At 42.2% G+C, this 19,149-nt stretch overlaps 1 protein-coding gene across 1 annotated transcript; it reads right to left on the bottom strand.

Moving 5' to 3' along the window:
- Positions 1–2,757, bottom strand: PRR13 (proline rich 13). The gene is made up of 4 exons (XM_090275578.1): positions 2,627–2,757; positions 1,819–1,856; positions 1,307–1,671; positions 1–674 (listed from the first exon to the last, which is right to left on the bottom strand). The coding sequence occupies exons 2-4, from the start codon at positions 1,835–1,837 to the stop codon at positions 633–635; spliced, it is 426 nt and encodes a 141-aa protein (XP_090131704.1). The 5' UTR covers positions 1,838–1,856; positions 2,627–2,757; the 3' UTR covers positions 1–632.
- Between the last annotated feature and the right edge of the window lie 16,392 nt (positions 2,758–19,149).

Genomic DNA, 19,149 nt, shown 5'->3' with positions numbered 1-19,149 from the left:
GACCAGAAGAAAAAGCTTTATTTGGACTGAGAGTTGGAGAACAGGAGGGAGGACCTGAGATAGCATACTGACCTAAGGAGTAGAGATTAGGTTCCAAAATGACATTCATAACTCATCAACAAATAGACTCTACTTCCCAGCAGTCTTGCAGTTAGTGCAATCAATTAAAGGCATTCTGTGAAATATATTTGCCATTAAATCACCCAAGTGTGCCACAATTACCAAAAAAGGTAGTTTGTTTTTTTCTTCCCATAATGGTTTCCACAACACCTCCCAACCACAAATATTACAAAAGAAAGTAAAAAAATAAAATAAAATAAATCATATTTTCTAGATCTCAGACTTGTCTTCAGCATTTAGCTCAAAAGTTTCACCATCTTCAAAAAAGTTCTCCTATAAAACTTATCAGCTAAAAGTTTTATCCAAGCACTGAGAAGATGGCCTTTGCTAGCCCATGGCAATTCTTTTCCCATTTCCCCTAATCAGTTAGAGCTGAACAGGAGAGTGAGGCTCAGACTGGAGGAGAGAGGGAGAGGACACAAGGGCTAATTTTCCCCAGTGCAAGATGGCATCTGAAGCTTGATGGGAGAGCAGAACTGGAGAGACTTGAGGGAAGGGTCCAGACCCTGTATTCAGTCAGAGTCACTGCTGGAAGAGGAGGAGGAGGAGGAATGCTGCAAGGGGAAAGGGGAAAGGAGATAGCATCAGATCCAAATGACATTTCGTCACTCCATGGGACATTCTTTGGTATCCTATCCCTCTACCCAGGTCCCTAAGAAGGTCAGAGTCTTAAACCAGACTGTCCCTTAAATAGCAAAAGCAAGGATTTCCTTCAGCAGTGAAAACACAGAAATGGATTAAATCATCTAATTCATTGCATAGAATTTAGCGTACTGCGTTTGGAGCAAGTTTCCCAACTTCCTTTACCAGAGCCAATGCCTAAGCAGAAATAAGTTATAGGCACAAGCATACTATACTGCTAAAAACATGCATCTGGGAGTAAGGAACAGGGGCAAAAATTCTGAGAGAGAGGAAAGCAGACAAGAATGCCTTTTGATTCTAATATCCAATCTAAGGCTCAGCCTACCTCTCACAGATATCAAGCCCAATTAGCCTAATATTTCTTTTCAAAATTGTTATATTCTTCCTAGTGGGAACCCTTTATAAAGAGGAAGACCCATCTACCAGACCAACACAATCACTGCCCAATGTCCTCAGGCTGTTCAATCCCCCTTGACCATCCCTTTACTTGCCTAGTCTCTCTGAGGGGGCACCCCTTCCCAGCCAAGCTCCAGAGGACACTGACCTTGCCATGCTTATGGTGTTTATGCATCTTTTTATGAGCTTTCTTCATTTTTTTCCGCATCTTCTTGTCCATCACCATTCCTGGTCCCACCATGCCAGGAGCCAATGGATTCACAGTAGGCATACCAGGGGCAGGTGGTGGGTATGGAGGAGGATAGGGACCTGATGGTTGGCATCCTGGATATGCTGGTTGTGGCACAGGATGAGGGGGCCCAACTGGGGGGAAAGCTGGATTCCCCTGGGGAGCTCCTGGGGGAGTGGGAAAGGGGCCTGGAGGAAAGGCAGGATTGACAGGTGGAGGATAGGCAGGATTGGAACCTCCAAGGTACCCGATATTAGGAGCATATGGATTTGGCCCTGGCTGCCCTGGTGGAAGAAGCAAAGAATAAATTAAAATTGGAATTGTCCAGAGCCTCTGACATCAAACAACAAAATGAAGAGGATTCAGTTTTTCACTCCATGCTTAAAGGGTTAGGGTGGGAGAAGAGAGGCCCACACACACCAAACACCTACCGGCATTGGAATTCCACATTGTCAGGTTTCCTCCAGCCCGAGGAGAAAGAAATGAAGGCAACAGGTTCAAGGCCTATAGGTGGGAAAGGGATTTAGAGACCGAGCCCCACCTCAACGCCACCAGCCCTTACAGTAAGCTCTGACAATTACTATAACCTCCACATAACAAATGTTTCTTTCCCATTCATTTGCCCTCAATACCTGCTTTATACTTACTTCCCTAACCACAGGAACCTAGATCCCAAGGCTGCTGCACCTTCCACTACCTCTTGCCGCAGATGGAGGTCTAACTCCGCAAGAGAGGGACAGAGTCCGCGAATCTCGATATCCCACACCATTCATCTCCCTTTCTGTTTTCGAGTCCATGACTTTAACCACCCACAGATTAAGGATTTTGAACAACTTTGCCGCCTCCCAGGAGGAGCACAGGGGACAGCACCCCACCTCAGGCAAGGAAAAAGATCATTCTCTTTTATTTTTTATTTATTGAATTCTTGTCCGTGACCGACAGGGGATTGAACCCGCAACATTGGCATATGGGGACCACGCTCTAACCAACTTAGCAACCCGACCAGCGCCAGAGGAGACCCCACCCCCGACCCCCACCCCGCCTTCTTGAGGCCAACCAGGAAGGTGTAGGCGAAACCAGAAAGGTGGCTCAGGAAAGATCCTCAAATGCTTATATATGTAGACACACCCTCTTGCCCATTAAAAGGTCAAACGGAAATCCTGGCTCCCAGCTGCCAAGGGACCCCTGACCCACGAACGGGAAAAGGAGGAAATTGGGGAATTCAGATGCCCCGTCACCTTTGCACCACCGCCCAGGCTTGACTTGTTCTTCTCAGTCTTCGCTCTCACTTCCTGGTCACCCCCGCCCTAGGCTTCGGCACCCGCCTCTGCTACCATCTAACTGGTAATTATGTGGTTATTCCGCATTATGATTGGAAAATATGCTCCTCAATCACTCTACTCCCTGCTGTGCGAGCGGACAACGGTTGCAGTGGGGGCGGAGCCGGACTCTTCAAGGTGAGGCGGGTACAGAGGAGCGGGCGGGCCGGAAATCCCTGAGTATGGAGCCGGGAGAAATGGGTTGGGAGAGGGCGGAGCCAGTTTCAGGGCAAAGCAAGCTCTTAAGATGTGAAGGGTAAATTTAGAACCTCCCTTCTGAGCTTTTTGTCAAGTGGGTGTAACACCCTTTAATGTGGATACAGTACACCGCGGTAAGTGTTGCACCACAGATTTTATACGTAGCGCTTAGGGACGAGGGGGAAGCTGCGGAGTCTCAGCCCCAAGCTTCAACATTGCCACCTCCCTCCTAGCCTCTGTGGGAAGTAAAGAAACATTTTTGCCGGAAGTACAGAGATTTCCAAATCTCTCCTAGGCTGCTCCATCTCAGTTGCATAACTCCTCCATGTGTCGAATTGTATAAAGTAGAAACCATCCCAGGCAAGGAAGGACAGACACTCATCCAGGCGAAACCAGAAAGGTGGCTCAGGGAAAATCCTCAAATGGGCAAATGGAGATCGTGGCTCCCAGCTGTCAAATTGCATAAACCAGGTATTGCGGAAGTCATCCTTGATAGCTCCATTCTTCACCTCTTTGCCAACCCTGCTCCAACACCGCTGCACTGTGGAATCCCTGCACTTTTTAATCTTCCTTGCTCCCAAACTACCATCATCTCTCGAATGGATTACTAAAATGGCCTCTCTTTTTTTAATAACACAATTAACAAGCTTCATTTAATGAACATAGGAGTATATAGAACCATGCACCCAAAACTTAAAAATTCTCATTCTTTTTTAAGTATATTTTATTGATTATGTTGTTACAGTAGTTCCAATTTTTCCCTGTTCCCCTCTGCCCAGTACCCCTCTTCCCTCCACCAATCCCACCCCTCCTTAGTTCATGTCCATGGGTCATGCATATAAATTCTTTGGCTTCACCCTTTCCTATATTATTCTTAACTTCCCTCTATTTTGTACCAATTGATTATGCTTCTTGGCCCCTGCAACATTTTCCCATTTCTCTGCCTCCCCTGTCCCAGCTGATAACCGTCCAAATGATCCCCATACCTATGATTCTGTTCCTATTTTGGTTTGCTTAGTTGGATTTTGTTTTAATTTTTTAGATTCAGTTGTTGATAGTTGTGAGTTTGTTGTCATTTTAGTGTTCATAGTTTTGATCTTTTTCTTAAGTAAGTCCCTTTGACATTTCATATAATATTGGCTTGGTGATGATGAGCTCCTTTAGCTTTACCTTGTCTGGAAAGCATTTCATCTGTCCTTCCATTCTAAGTGATAGCTTTGCTGGATAGAGTAATCCTGGTTGCTGGTCGCTTTTCATCACATTGAATACTGCTTGCCAAGCCCTTCCTGCCTGCAAAGTGTCCTCTGAGAAATCAGCTGATAGTCCTATAGGCACCCCTTTATAGGTAACTCTGCTTTTCTCTTGCTGCCCCCAGGACTCTGTCTTTATTTTTCACTTGGCATCTTAATCATGATGGGTCCTGGTGTGGTTCCCTCTGGGTCCAGCTCGCCCGGGACCCTCCATGCTTCCTGGACCTGTATGTGCATCTCCTTCACAAAATTTGGGAAGTTTTCCTCATTTTTTTTCAATTCTTGCTTCCTCATTCTGCACTGGTTGACTTTTTTTCTTCCTTATGCTCCGAATCATTTATTTGAACCCTGGTTTCCTTCCCTTCACCACTGGTTTTGTGTGGATTTTCCTTTGTTGCACTTAGCATAGCCTTCGCTTCTTCTCTTATGTGTTTGCCGTACTCAAGCATAGCTGTCAAGCCTGTGAGCATCTTTATCACCAGTGTTTTGAATTCTGAGTTGTCTATCTCCTCATTTCTTAGGTTGGCTATCTCCTCGTCGCTTAGTTCTCTCACTGGAACCTTGATCCATTCCCCCTTTTGGGCCATACTTCTCTGTCTCCTCAACTTGACAGGCTCCTGTGTTTGTTTGCCTCTGCATCCCAGGTAGAGCTGTTGCTCCTGTTATGTTGTAAGGGGCAGAGCTTTAGGGATTTGTCAGTACAAGGCGACCTGTTTCACCACGTTGTGGCGCTGTATGTGGGGGAGGGGTCTGAGAGGGAACAATACCGCCTGCCCAACACTCGCCCCTTTTCCAAACACCTCTCCCACTTCTGTTCCAGACTGGCGCCCCTCTAGCTGCTGCCCTGGCCATCGTTCCCAGAGTGGGTAGGTCTGCAGACGTTCAGGACCATGGGGGCCCTTTAAACAAGCAGACTCTGCTCAGACTAGCAGTTTCTGCTTCCACCCCAGCCTCCACTGGTCTGCACAGTCAGAAGCAATGAGACTTGATTTTCCCCAGCGCTGGGACCGTGGGCTACTAGGTCCGGTGAGGAGCTGGGAACACTCCCCAGGTGTCCCTCCTGACTTTAAAACGTGTGACTGCACTTTCTGCCGGCCTGTCGCTTCTTCCGCTGCTACTGCTGCCACCACACCATGTCCTCTCTGCCGTGGCTCCTCCCCTCCTACCTGACTGGATGAGTATTTCGTCTTTATATCTTTGTTTGCTGGACTTCCATGCAGTTTGATTTTCTGGAACTTCTGGTTGTTTCTAGTTTTGAGGTAGTTGTATTCCTTCTTAGTTGTGGAGGGAGATGCAGCATGTCTGTCTACGCCTCCATCTTCTAAAAATTCTCATTCTTCTTAAGCATACTTAAGAACATTTTATAAAAATTGGTCTCAGTAATATAGTTCTAATTTCAAAGACCTGTACATACCACTAATCATCATTCTGTCTATAAATTTGCCTATTCCAGACATTTCATAAAATGGAAAATTGCACAATATGTGGCCTTTTGATACTTACACTTAGCATAATATTTTCAAGGTTTATTCGTGGTGTAGTATGAATCAGTACTTCATTTCTTTTTATGAAAGAAGTACTGAATAATATGCCACGGCATGGATCTACCACTTTTATTTATTCGTTCATCAGCTGATGGACACTTTTTTTATTCAAAGGTTTTAGACTTTATTTATTATTTATTTTCAGAGAGACGGGAAGGGAGGGAGAAACAGAGGGAGAGAAACATTGAGGTGAGAAAGAAACATCCATTGGTTGCTGGTTGCTGGTTGCCGGTTGCCAGTGCAACACAGGCCTGTGCCCTAACTGGGTATTGAACTGGCAACATTTCGGTTCACAGGCTAGCACTCAATCCACTGAGCCACACCAGCCAGGGAAGTTGATGAACATTTAAATTGTCTTTACTTTTTACCTATTATGAATACTTCTGGTATAAATATTCATGTACCAGTTTTTGTGTAACCATATATTTTCAGTTCTATTGGGTATCTGCCAATGAGAGGAAGTACTGGGTCATATAGTAACTCTGTGTCTAACTTTCTGAGGAACTACCAGACTATTTTTTCAAAATAGCCACACCATTTTACATTTCCATTAACAATGTTTAAGAGTTCCAATTTCTCCACATCTACACCAACACTTATTACTGTCTGTCTATATTAGCACAGTATAGCCATTCTAGTGGGTGTGAAATATTATCTCATTGTAGTTCACAATGGCCTCTTAGCAATCCTGTCAACATTCACTCTGACCTTTTTCCAGTTCATTCTCCACACTGCAACCTGGGAAATTTTTTACTAAAGCCAAATCTGATGTCACCCTACTGCTTAAAATTCTTCAATGACTTGTCATGATCCTTAAGACAAAGGTCAACGCTATTTTTACACGTATGTGTTAATTTTCGTTGAATAGGTAACATGAGCTGAAAACCAAAAACAAATGAAGTATAAAGTAAGAAGTCTCCCTCTTACTCTTGTTCTTCATCTATCCAGCCTCTCCCAACCCACATAACCCCTGTAAGTTTTTTTTATTACAACTAAGCAAATATTGATATAAATTTATGTCCCCTTTTAAATACAAAAACAGCAAATTATGCAGAGTTAATTTTCAACCCTCTCCTTCTTAATATAACTTGGAGATATTTCCATATTAGTAAACAGATATCATACTCAGTAATTTTCACATCTGCATTTTATTCTTTGTATGATGTACCATAATTAATTTAACAAGTCAGTGGATTTTCACATTATTTCCAGTCCTCTATTAAACATAATGTTGCAGTAAGTAACCCTGAATATGATGTTTTATGTATTTTTACTTTTTATAGATATTGAGGTATTACTCCCCATAGAGGCTGTATTTATTTGCATTCTCACGAGCAATATATGAGTGACTGTTTTCCCCAATTCATCCAACAAAGAAATACTCAAAATCATATTATTATCATGTCTACAGTGTTCTGGCCCTGCTAGCTCTCTAGTGTCATTTCATACTGTTCACCCCTGGCTTTCTGTCCTCCAGCCTCTAGGCTTCCTTTCATCCCTCCAGAAGATCTTGGTTCCTTTTGCAGGAAAACCTTTGAAAATACTGACCCTTCAACTAGAATGCTTTCCCCATTTCTCTCCACTTTGCCTAATTAACTCCTGCTCATTCATCAACTCTCAGCTCCAAGATCACTTACTTCTTCAGGGAAGCAGCCTTGATACTATAGTCAGGTGAGGTCCCTTTGTTGTAGTCCCTGATGCAATCTTGCCTTTCCTTTAGCACACCTATCTCAGTTTATAATTACACATGAATCAGTACATACTTTATTAATGTCAGGTTCCTATTTTAGACTGAAAGCTTCTTGAAAGCAGGGACTGTATTCACTAACACTCAACACTTTACACAGTGCCTGGTACATAGGAAGATGTCAATGAATAAACTGTTAAATTTAAAACTATGTGAATGAATGAGTAGATGAGTGAATGAATGAATGAACAAAAAGAAATAGAGCATGGTACCTCTGGAGTCAGCCAAATAGACCTGGATTAAAATCCTGGCTTTGCCACTCATTGCAAGACCTTGAATAAGTTATTTAATCTCTTGGGCTATCTATTTCCTCATCTGTAAAAATAGAGTTGGCCCTCCATAGCTGCAGGTCTTGCATCAGGTGGTTGTGATTAGGTAATCATGCATCTTCAACATAATTAACAGTTATTATATGCTGGAATGTATTACTATCATGATTCTCATTAATATTAAGAATTGTTACTATTTTACAGGAATGATTTTAACCTCTGTGCAGGACCTTCATAAGTTGTCAGTATCCTACATATCTCTCTTTACCTACCTGCTACATGGAAAATTTTTCCTCAGATTTAAGCTCAGATTATTTAAAAGCACTTAAATAATGCTTTTTATGCTTCCTTCAGCTCATTTATTAAATCAGTAATTATTTACCATGCTTCTGTCATTCATTTGTTCAACAAATACTTCTCAAGTTACCCAGATACTGTTCTAAGCACTGGAGAAAGTAAAAACATAGCCCTAGCTGCTGTGGCTCAGTGGATTGAGCATCAGCCTGCGAACCAAGGGTCGCTGGTTCAATTCCCAGTCAGGGCACATGACTAGGTTGCACATCAGGTCCCCAGTTGGGGGTGTGTGAGAGGCAACCACACAGTGATGTTTCTTTCTCTCTCTCTTTCTCCTTTCCCCTCTCTCTAAAAATAAATAAATAAACAGAATTGTTTAAAAATATATATATATTACTTTTTAAAAAAAAAGAAAGTAAAAACACAACAGAAAAAATCTTGCTTTCATTGAGGCAGAATATAAATAAATATATAATGAAGTAAGCGGAAGAGCTAGGGTGCAAGTATTTATATACTTTTGTAAGCTGTGGAAAAGAGTTCAGCTTTTATGCTAAGTGTGAATGGAAGCCTCTGGAGGATTTTGAGCACAGGAATGACATGACCTGATTTTCATTTTTAAAGAATCATTCTGTAAATTAGTGTTCATGGAAACATTATTCATAATAGCCCAAAGACAGAAACAACCCAATGTCCATGAACAGATGAATGGAAAAACAAAATGTGGTTTATATCACCCTGGCTGGTGTGGCTCAGTTGGTTAGTGTCTTCTGTAGACCAGAAGGTCACAAGTTCAATTCCTAGTCAAGGCACATACCCAGGTTTCGGGTTTGAGCCCTAATCAGGGTGTGTGTACAAGAAGGCAACTGATTGATGTCTGTCTGTCTGTCTGTCTGTCTGTCTCTCTCTCCCCTCCCTCCCTCTCTCCTTCTTTCCTTTCCTCTCTCTCTAAAAGCACTGGAAAAAAAAAGTTAGATGAGGATAAAAAAAACGTGACATGTAAATACAATGGAATAGTATTGAGCCTTAAAGGAAAGGAACCCTGGCCAGTGTAGCTCAGCTGGTTGGGTGTCAGGGCACATGCCTGTGTTGCAAGCATGTACTAGAGGCAACAGATCAATGTTTCTCTCTCACATGATATTTCTCCTTCTCTCTTTCTCCCTCCCTTCCACTCTCTCTAAAATCAATAAGCAAATAAGCATGTCCTCGGGTGACGATAAAAGAAAAGAAGGAAGGAAGAAACAAAGGAAGGAACAAAGGAAATCCACATGCTACAACATGGATGAATCTTGAAGATATTATTTTATGTGAAATAAGCCAGGCACAAAAGGACAAATACTGTATATTCCATTTATGTGAAGTAGCTAGAGTAGTCAGATTCATAAAGATAGGAAGTAATTGCCAGGGACTGGAGGCAGGGGAAAATGGAGAGTTACTATTTAATGGACACAGAGCTTCAGTTTGGAAAGATAAAAAAGTTCTGGAGAAGGATAGTGGTCATGGTTGCACAACAATGTGAATGTACTTAATGCCAGTGAACGACACCCTTAAAAACGCTTAAAATGGTTATAAAAATATATTCTTGCTACTGTGTAGTGAAAAACAAGATAGGGGAAAGCAGTTAAAGTGGAAGCAGGGAGCCCAGTTAGGAGACTACTTACTGTTGTAGTCCAGGGAAGGGATGGGGGTGGCTTGGGTGGAAGTTGTGGAGATGATCAGGAGTGGTTAGGCTTGGATTCTTCTTTTTAAGGTAGAGCTTAGCAAATTTGGACTGGATATAGAGTGTGAAAGAAACAGAGAAATCAAGAATGAACCCAAGAATATTGAATAACTGAGAAATAATAGCGCTATTTACTGAAATAAAGAAGATTGGGGAGGAGCAAATTTGGACACTTGGATAAGTTTAGGGTGCTTATCAGATATCCAAGTAGAGAGGTTGAGAAGGCAGTTTGATTTGGCAGTCTGGAGCTCAGGGAGAGGTCTCTTCTGAAGAGGAAAAAAAATCAAGAGTTATCAAGATATGGGCCCTGGCTGGGGAGCTCAGTTATTTAGATCATTGTCCTGATACACCAAGGTTGCACGTTTGAGCTCTAGTCAGGACACATACAAGAAGCAACCAATGTTCCAGGGAAGGAATGAAGGTTGTTTTCCTGAAAGATGGCTAGAAGGGACCTTAAGGCACAATGGAAAACCAGAAGGACTTGGAAAATACAGATGTGTACAGGCAAGGCTGAATGCCAGGTATGTGGCTCAGCTTCTGTGCCCTGAAGGGCAGACTGAAGGCCACCCTAAATGTTCCTTGCGTAAGTTCCAGCAAAGCAGAACTAAAGATCATAAATGATCATTTGCTGCTCTTGTTGTGTTTATGCAAATGAACAGGATAAATTAAAAATGGACTTAATGCAGTCCCTTTAATGACAAGGAGGGTAATCTTAGGGAGAAAAATCATGATTCAAGGAAAATCACAATGCTCAGTGGTAGGCTAGAAAGTAGTGCAGCTAACCATCTTTAAAGTTTCCTTTCATTTAAAATTTGTTTTCATTTGAAAGTTAAACTATGTCTGTGATATTATCCAAGATGTTTAATTTACAGGCAAGAAGAATGTCAAATGCCTTGCAACTGGATGTCTTTCCAATAAGACAGCCTTACAGATTTAGATACTTGTTTGTGGGTTATGTTACATAAATTAACCTGTGTTTTCTGTTTTCAAAGAGCATAAACCTATGATCTCATTACCTGAGTGATTGTCTGTACGTATAGGCCTCACTTAATCCTGTCTACATTACTGCCTCCTGAGACTCAACGGTTTGGCTCAACTAAGTGGCTGGGTTGGTGAAGTATAGGGTTGTCTGTGGGCTTCACTTTAAAACTCGTTTCTCTTTTCTATCCTAATGGCTTGGACAGAAAGAGCCCAGAGATCTGAGAGGAGGGAAACCTAAAATATTTCCCTCAGCCCAAACTAAGTATAATGGGCAAAAGGGTTTTGGACAGGTGTGACATGCCTTGCACACCTTCCTCCAAAGAAGCCTTTTTTTCCCTAATGTGGGACACTGAAAAATTAATCCCTGCCTTTTGTCATCTAGTGGTTATGGATTGAATGATGCATTTTAATCCTGTTGCCAAATCTGTTGCCCCCAGAATACAACAAGGATGCCAGCCTGTTAAACCAAGCATGCTGTTGTCCCGGGACAGCCAACTGACCTGGATTCTGCAAGATCCTTCCCCATGTGGGAAGGCTACTCCCCCCCCACCCCCCCACTCTTATTAGGGATTTCTGGACCCAAGGGTAGGTAGGACGACGACCATGCCCAGCTTGAAGCAGCTAGAGGAGCTCGAAACCTTCACCCAATGTCCTTTATAAGATTATAAAGGGTCTTAAGTCTGAGAGGGAGGGATTGTTATTTTTTATTGTTAAAATAATTGATTTTTCTTTTTTTAAGAAGAAGAATATATGAAAGGGTGAAGCAGGAGAGCTTGTATGTACAACCCATGGGCATGGACTTGGCAGGGGGGTTGCTGGGGGAGGGGGGGTACTGGGAAGAGGGGAGCAAAGGGGAAAAAATTGGAACTATTGTAACAATATAATCAATAAAATATACTTAAAAAAACTTAAAAAAAAGAAGCAACCAATGAATGCATAAATAAGTGGAACAACAAATCAAAATTTCTCTCTCTCACTCTCTCTCACCCTTTCTCCTCTAAAAAAAAAATCAATAAAATAAAATAAAATAATTAAAAAGTTGTCAAGGTATGTAAAGCCACAAAGGTAGATGAGATCAGGTGGGAGAAATTGTGACTAAAGTAGAAAAGAGGGCCCACCACTTGGCCTCGGGCCTTCCAACATTTAGAAATTGGGAAGAGAAGAAGAGGGAGCAAAGGATACAGAATGAGTGGCCTGCAAGGAAAAGCAAAACCAGAAAAGAAAGGACTGAAGGAGGAAACTATCAAATGTGTCAAATGCTGCTGATGAATTATAAAGGATGGAGACTGCAAATTGGTCATTGACTTCTGCAAGGATAGTGAATTTTTAAAAAAGACTTTATTTATTTCTAGAGAGAGGAAGGGAGAGAGAGAGGGAAAGGAACATCAATGTGTGAGAGATACATCAATCAGTTGCCTCTCACACACCGCAACTGGGGACTTGGCCCACAACCCAGGCATGTACCCTAACTCGGAAAAAAACCAACAACCTTTTGGTATGCAGGCTGGAACTCAATCCACCGGGCCACACCAGCCAGGGTGGGTAGTGAATTTTTAAGAGCAGTTTTAATTACATGCTAGAGAAGGAATTTTGCCTGAAACAAATTGAGGAGAGAATAAGAGAAAAAGTGGAGACAGCAAATATAAGCAATTCTTCTAAAGAGTGCTGGTAAATAAGAAAGCAGAGAAATGGAGCAGTAATCATAACAGGTTGGGCAGCCTAGGAAGAGCTTTTTAAGATGGGAGAATTTAAAGTGTGTTTGTAAACTGATGGGAACAATCCAGTAGAGAGAGAAAATGATGTTGCTGGAGAAAGAAGGAATAATCAGAAGAGCAAAGTTCCTAAGTGACTAGGAAGAGAGGAGTTCCAGCTTACATGTGGAGGCACTGACCGACCTCAAATAGGACAGTTCATTTAGTACAGGGAGGTGGTTGAGAGAATGAACTCTGAAGCCAGACTACCTCCTTTGTAACCTTGGACAAGGTACTTCAAAAGAAACTTCCATATTTAAGTTTCCCTATCTGTAAAATAAAGGATAATAATAATAACTCATTAATACATGTAAAAGACTCAGAACACCACTGGACATATAGTAAGTCTTATATATGCTGTTATTATTGTAACAGGAGGGAAATCAAGAGTCTACACGTCCAAGTGCAAATGCGTTGGTAGATTTAGTGGTGGGAACATGTGATTATTCTTTGCTGATTGCTCTTAATTTTTTTTTCATACAGGGTAATAAGAAGCAAAGTTATCAGTTGAGGATGAGGTGCAGTGGGAGAATACTTCCTGGTGATAGTAAATTTGTTCACATGCTCTTCCTAAATTCTATAAGTACTGTAATCATGAGAATTACAGAAAAGTTGGAAAATACAAAAAAGTACAAAGAAAAAGCAAATAATTTTTGAGGTCCCATCACCCAAACAGAATAGAATCATTATTGTTAATATTTTGGTGTTTTTCCACCAATACTTTTTTTCTAGGTATAGATTTCTAATTTTAATTAATTAATTAGGTAATTTTAATTAATTAATTTTAATTGATTTTAGAGAAACATTGATTTGTTGTTCCACTTATTTTTTTAATATGCTTTATTGATTATGCTGTTACAGTTGTCCCAATTTCTTTTCCCTTTGTTCCCCTCCACCCAATGACCCCCTTCCCTCCAGTTGTCCCCCCCTCTTAGTCCATGCCCATTGGTTGTACATATAGTTCTTCTCACCATCTTCCTGTCTACTCCACTCCCTCCTACTATGCTTCTTAATTCCTGCACCATCTCCCTCCCTTTCTCCCTTTTCCCCTCCCTGCTGACCTCCCCCCAAAATGTTCCCCATACTTATAATTCTTTTCCCACTCTCATTGCCTACTTAGTTTGCCTTTGTTTCAATTTCCTAGCTTCTCTTGTTGGTTGTTGTGAAAGTTTTCATTTTAGTGTTCATAGTTTTGATCCTCTTTCTCCTAAACAAGTCCTTTTAACATTTCTTATAACGTGGTTTGGATCTAATGAACTCCTTCAGTTTTACTTTGTCCTGGAAGCACTTTCTTTGCCCTTCTATTCTGAATGACAGCTTTGCTGGATAGAGGAATTGTGGTTGTAGGTTTTTGCTTTTCATTACTTTGAATATTTCTTGCCAGTCCCTTCTTGCCTGCAGAGTTTCTTTTGAAAAATCAGCTGATGATCTTATTGGGACCCCTTTGTACGTAATTCTCTTCTTCTCTCTTGCTGCTTTTAAGATTCTCTCTTTATCCTTAATTTTTGACATTTTGATTATAATGTGTCTTGGTGTGGTTCTCCCTGGGTCCAGTTGTTTTGGAACTCTCTGTGCTTCCTGGACCTGTAAGTCTGTTTCCTTCCCTAAGTTAGGAAAGTTCTGCTTCATTATTGTTTTACATAATTTTTCAATTTCTAGTTCTTCTTCTTCACCTTGTGGCAACCCTATGATTTGGATGTTGGCCCGCTTATAGCTGTCCCATAGGTTTCTGAGCCTCTCCTCATTTTCCTCACTTTTTGTTTCCTCTTTCTGCACTGGTAGACTCTTTGTTACTTCCCTGTGTTCCAATTTGTTGATTTGATCCCTGGTTTTCTTTCCCTCACAACTAGTTTCGTATGTGTTTTCATTCATTTCAGCAGGACTAGCCTTCATTCCTTCCCTGTCTTGTTTAAGATCTGCTCTTAGGTCTGTAAGCATTTGTATAACCAAACCTCTGAACTGTGCCTCAGGAAGATTTCCTATCTGCTGCTTCATTAGATCAGATATTTGCTGTATGGTCAGCTGCGTCACCATGATCTCTGTCATGATCTGTGCCATTCTGACCGTTTTGTGGTTACCTTTGCTTTCTGGGCGGAGCTCTCACACCTCCTACACTATAGGGGGTGGGGCCCCGTACACTCATCACTACTGGGTGACTCTTCTCACCACACTGTGGCATTTTGTGTGGGGGTGGGGGTCCAAGATGGATTCCTGCCATTCACTCTCCGCTGAGAGACCGGGACCCTCCTCCTCCATCCCCACCCCCTCCGGGCCTCACAGTCCAAGGCAATGGGGGTCTGCCTTCCCTGGCATTGGAATTGCAAGCTGATGGGTCTGGTCTGCAACCGAGGGTGCTCCCCAGGAGCTTCTTGCCTCCCCTTAAATACGGGTGTCTGTGCTTACCGCCGTCCCGCCACCATCGCAGCTGCTGCCATCACCAGCACTGCTTAACCTCTCTGCTCTGGCTTCGCCCCTCCTACCCGTCTGGACAAGCACCGCTTCTTTATAACTTCAAACGTTGGACTGCCATTTATTTTCTGGAACTTCTGGTTATTTCTGGTTTTGCAGTAGCTGTATTCCTTCTTAGTTGTGGAGGGAGACAGAGCATGTCAGTCTAGGCCTCTATCTTGGCCGGAAGTCTCCTCTGTTGTTCCACTTATTTGTGCATTCCTTGATTGCTCCTTGTATGTGTCCTGACCAGAGATAGAATCTGCAATTTTGGGGTATTGGGATGATGCTCCAACCAACTGAGCCACCAGGCTAGGGCTAAGTACAGATTTTTTAAATTAATAAGTAAATACAGTTGACCCTGAACTGTACAGGTCCACTTACACATGGATTTTTTAAAATAAACAATATATATACTGTTTTTGATCCACAGCTGGGAGTCTGTGGATGCCAATGCCTGCCTGTATGCATTGAAATATGTAATTTTATACAGGGACCTTGAGCATCCTCAGATTTAGACATACACAGGGGGTCCTGGAACCAATCCTCCACTCATACCAAGGGACAACTTAAATTTGGGGAGAGTGAAAAGTTATAAGTGATTTTCAATTATGCGGGAGTCAGTGCCCTCAAATCCCATGTTGTTCAAGGGTCAACTGTATTTAATTTTAATAGACAAAACATACAAGTAGTTCAAAATTCAAGAGGTAAAAATAAAGGTAGATAGTAAAAAGTCATTCTTCTTTCCACTGTTCACCACCTCTATCTTCAGCCATGCAGTTTTTCTCCCTTAAGTATACCTCTATTTCATAGACTTGTTTTCAAGTTTCTGAGAAGCTTATTTACATACATATTGCCTCTTCATGAACATAGAATCACTAATCATGGAAATACCAACTAGGCAAACACTGGATTTGGTGAAGTAATCATATTTTACCATCGAATCTTGGAATTATAGGGTTGAAAATGACTTAGAGAATTATTCATTCAACTTCCTGAGAAAATGAAATAAACTTTTCTAACAGTTCACAGTTAGGAGAGTCAAGATGATAATCTAGGTTTTCTGGCTTTCATATTAGTGATTCCTTCAATACGGCATATCACAATATGCCTACTCAAAATTACTGCAAGTAAACATTGTAATGATTACCACAACCCTCACTTTGTGTCCTCTTTGAGGCTTTGGAGATGGTCATAGTTGTTGTTGTTTTTTAATAAGCTTTATTTTTCAGAACAGTTTTAGAGTTACAGAAAAATTGAGAAGGTGATACAGAGTTTTTATTCTCCCTATACCCAGTTCTCCTAACCCTGGCTGATTTGGCTCAGTGGATTGAGCGTCGGCCTGCGAGCTAAGTGTCGCTGGTTCGATCTTCTAGTCAGGGCACATCAGAGAAGGAAAACTCTGATTCCAAAAAACCTCCGCTGCCTTGCAGCATACCTCTTCAGGGGAAAGGCTAAGGGAGTAAACCCCGACAGAAAATCTGGAGCCGGAGTCCCTAAGGCGGTTTGACGTTGTAGTCAACACCGGCAACTCCTGCGGCGCACCTGAAACCAAGCTGTATTGACTCCGTCTTTCCCTTGGATCCTTCAGCTGCTAAGAGAGGGGGGGGTCTGCTGCATGGGCAACAGCAGACCCTCCATATCACCCTACCCAGGCTCTGTAGCTTCAGCTTCACTGGAGAGGACACTCCAGCGTCATCGCAAGATGTCGATTCACGGGAGGAGACAGATACCGTGTCACTCCCGAGTTGGACTGCACAGCCATTCTCGGCGGTGCAGATAGACTCTTAAGAAGCTACACCATCGTCTCTCGAGACGGACGGTTGCCGACGACGATACCCAGTTCTCCTATTATTAACATTTAACATTAGTGTGGTGTATTTGTTATCTTAATGAACCAGTATTGATTTATGATTATTGACTTTATTCAGATTTCTTTAGCTTTTACCCAAAGTCCTTTCTCTATTCTAGGATATCACATTATATTTAGTCATCACATCTCTTCAAGCTCCTCTTGGTTGTGATACTTTCTCAGACTTTCTTTGTTTTTGATGATCTTGATAGTTTTGGGGAGTACTGGATGAGTATTTTGGAAAATGACCCTCTATTAGGTTTTGTGTTTTTCTTGTGGTTATATATATATATATGTATTTATCTTCACCAAGGACATTTTTTCATTGCTTTTTAGAGAGAGAGAGGAAGGGAAAGAGGGGAACATTGACACAAGAGAGAAGCATCGATTGGTTGCTTAACGGATGCGCCCAGACCAGGAATCGAACTCACAATCTAGGTATGTGCCCTGACCGGGAATTGAACTTGCAACCTTTTGGTTATGGACGACACTCCAAACAACTGCAGATTTATATTTAATTTAATATAACCCTATGTTTGTCAGCATAGTTCTGTATATTCTTTTCATGTGACATTATCCATTTCTAATGCTTTATGGCATTTTCATAAACATAATTTTTAATTATGAAAATCCCTGCTCTGTTACTTGAGATCTGTGTGACCTTAAACACATTCCTAAATTTCTCTGAGCCATTGGTTTCTTCTTCTGTAAATGATGCTCACACAATTGTGAAACAGGAAAGTAGATTGGTGCACAGAGGGAAAACACAATGCAAAGTTACGTTTAATGATTATTTAGAGAGTGGTGTTTAACCTAGATTGGAAGAAAAATAGGCAGCCAAGAGGCAATTTCAGTAGTTGAGGGTGCCAGATGCAGGAGGAAGGAAAAGGGGATGGTGCCCAGAAGCAGGCCCTGTTCATACAACCTCAGCGGGGCTTGGGAACTGACTGGATATGGATGGGACGAGCTGGGGCCAGAGGAGGGGACAAAAATTTCTTTCTTATTGGGATCTTCTGGGACCAAGAGAAACTTGGTGTCCTTGAGTGTCAGGGAAGAAAGGAAGCAGACCTGTTGGTGAGGAGGAGGCAGGAGCTTAGATTTTGATGTGTTTGGTTTCAAGTGGTGGCTGCCTATCCAAGGGATGATGTCTTAAGGAGAATTAGAGACCTGGGTCTGAAGAAAGGTGAAATCTCATGGGCTATCCAGAGGCTAATCCTGGAACTCTAGAACAACCAAGTTAGAAAGGGGCTAGAGATCATCTCAAGACTCAATCACAACTACTACCAGGTGCTGTGAAAGACCTGTCACCTTTTTTTTTTTCACCCCAAATTGACCCTGCAAGCAGGGTAAGTGTTTTTATCCATACTTTACACATGATAAAACTAAGATTCCAAGGGTTAAGTAACTTGCCCATAGACATAGAGCTAGTTGGTCACTGAGCAGGAAGCAATCCTGTTGTAGTGAAGTGAGGGCTCCCCCATTGTTCTTCTGGGATTAGACAAGAAGGCCTCCAACTGGTTATTTGGCTAATGAAGAACCTGAGCCCTAGAAAGAGGAAGTAATTTGCCCCTGAGCTCTTGGATAATTAGAAACTGAGCTAGAACTATAAACCAGGCACCTGTAACGGGACTGACCTTGAGGGGCACCCAGTTTTAAAGTGATCTCAGATGGGAAAGAAAAGCCAATAGAGAAAACACACAAAAAAGAAATTAAGGAAGAAACTTATCACCATGGCTCACAAAGCCTTGCCTACAGTTCTCCACGTCACCTTTTCTCTCTCCCCATCACACACCCTACACTTTTGCTACTCAGGTTACTTGCAGTTTCCTGCTGCACCTTGTAATACTACATCCCGCTGGACCAGGAATGCTGTACTACCGCCAACACTTCTGGAAAACTGCTGTTCATTCAAGACCCAGCTCAAGCGTCCGGTGCTGTGAGGCCTTCCCACTAAGCCTCAGAAGAGGACACCCCCTCCAAGGACACTGTACAGGACCCCAACAAAGTGAGTTGAGAGTCTCTGAGCACCTTCAGGGCAGCAATTTCAGTGTATTCACCCCTTTTCCCAATGCCCTTCACCGCACCCCACCAAATAAAGGTTTGTGGAGGAGAAAGAAAAGAAGAGAGCCAGGAGGAGCCCAGGGTTACAAGAAAGGAGGATGGCCTGTGGACATGGAATCAGCAAAGCTGATTTCATCTCTTTCCTGTGCACACCTATCCTCTGTCACTGGACAGAACTATAGTGGACTGGTTGCCTACAGGAGGATCCAAGCATTTGTCAAGTGGGAAAAGCAGTGGTGAGGCAGGGCAAACAGGCATGCAATCTCCATATCTATCTTTGCACATAGATTACACATAAACTACATATTTACACATGAGAAATGGTAGCAGG

The sequence above is a fragment of the Furipterus horrens genome, unplaced genomic scaffold, assembly GCF_987537825.1.
Source record: "Furipterus horrens unplaced genomic scaffold, mFurHor1.1.pri manual_scaffold_4, whole genome shotgun sequence".
NCBI classification, from domain to species: domain Eukaryota; kingdom Metazoa; phylum Chordata; class Mammalia; order Chiroptera; family Furipteridae; genus Furipterus; species Furipterus horrens.
Note: the sequence above shows the minus strand (reverse complement) of the source record. Positions and strands in the feature narration are given on the sequence as shown.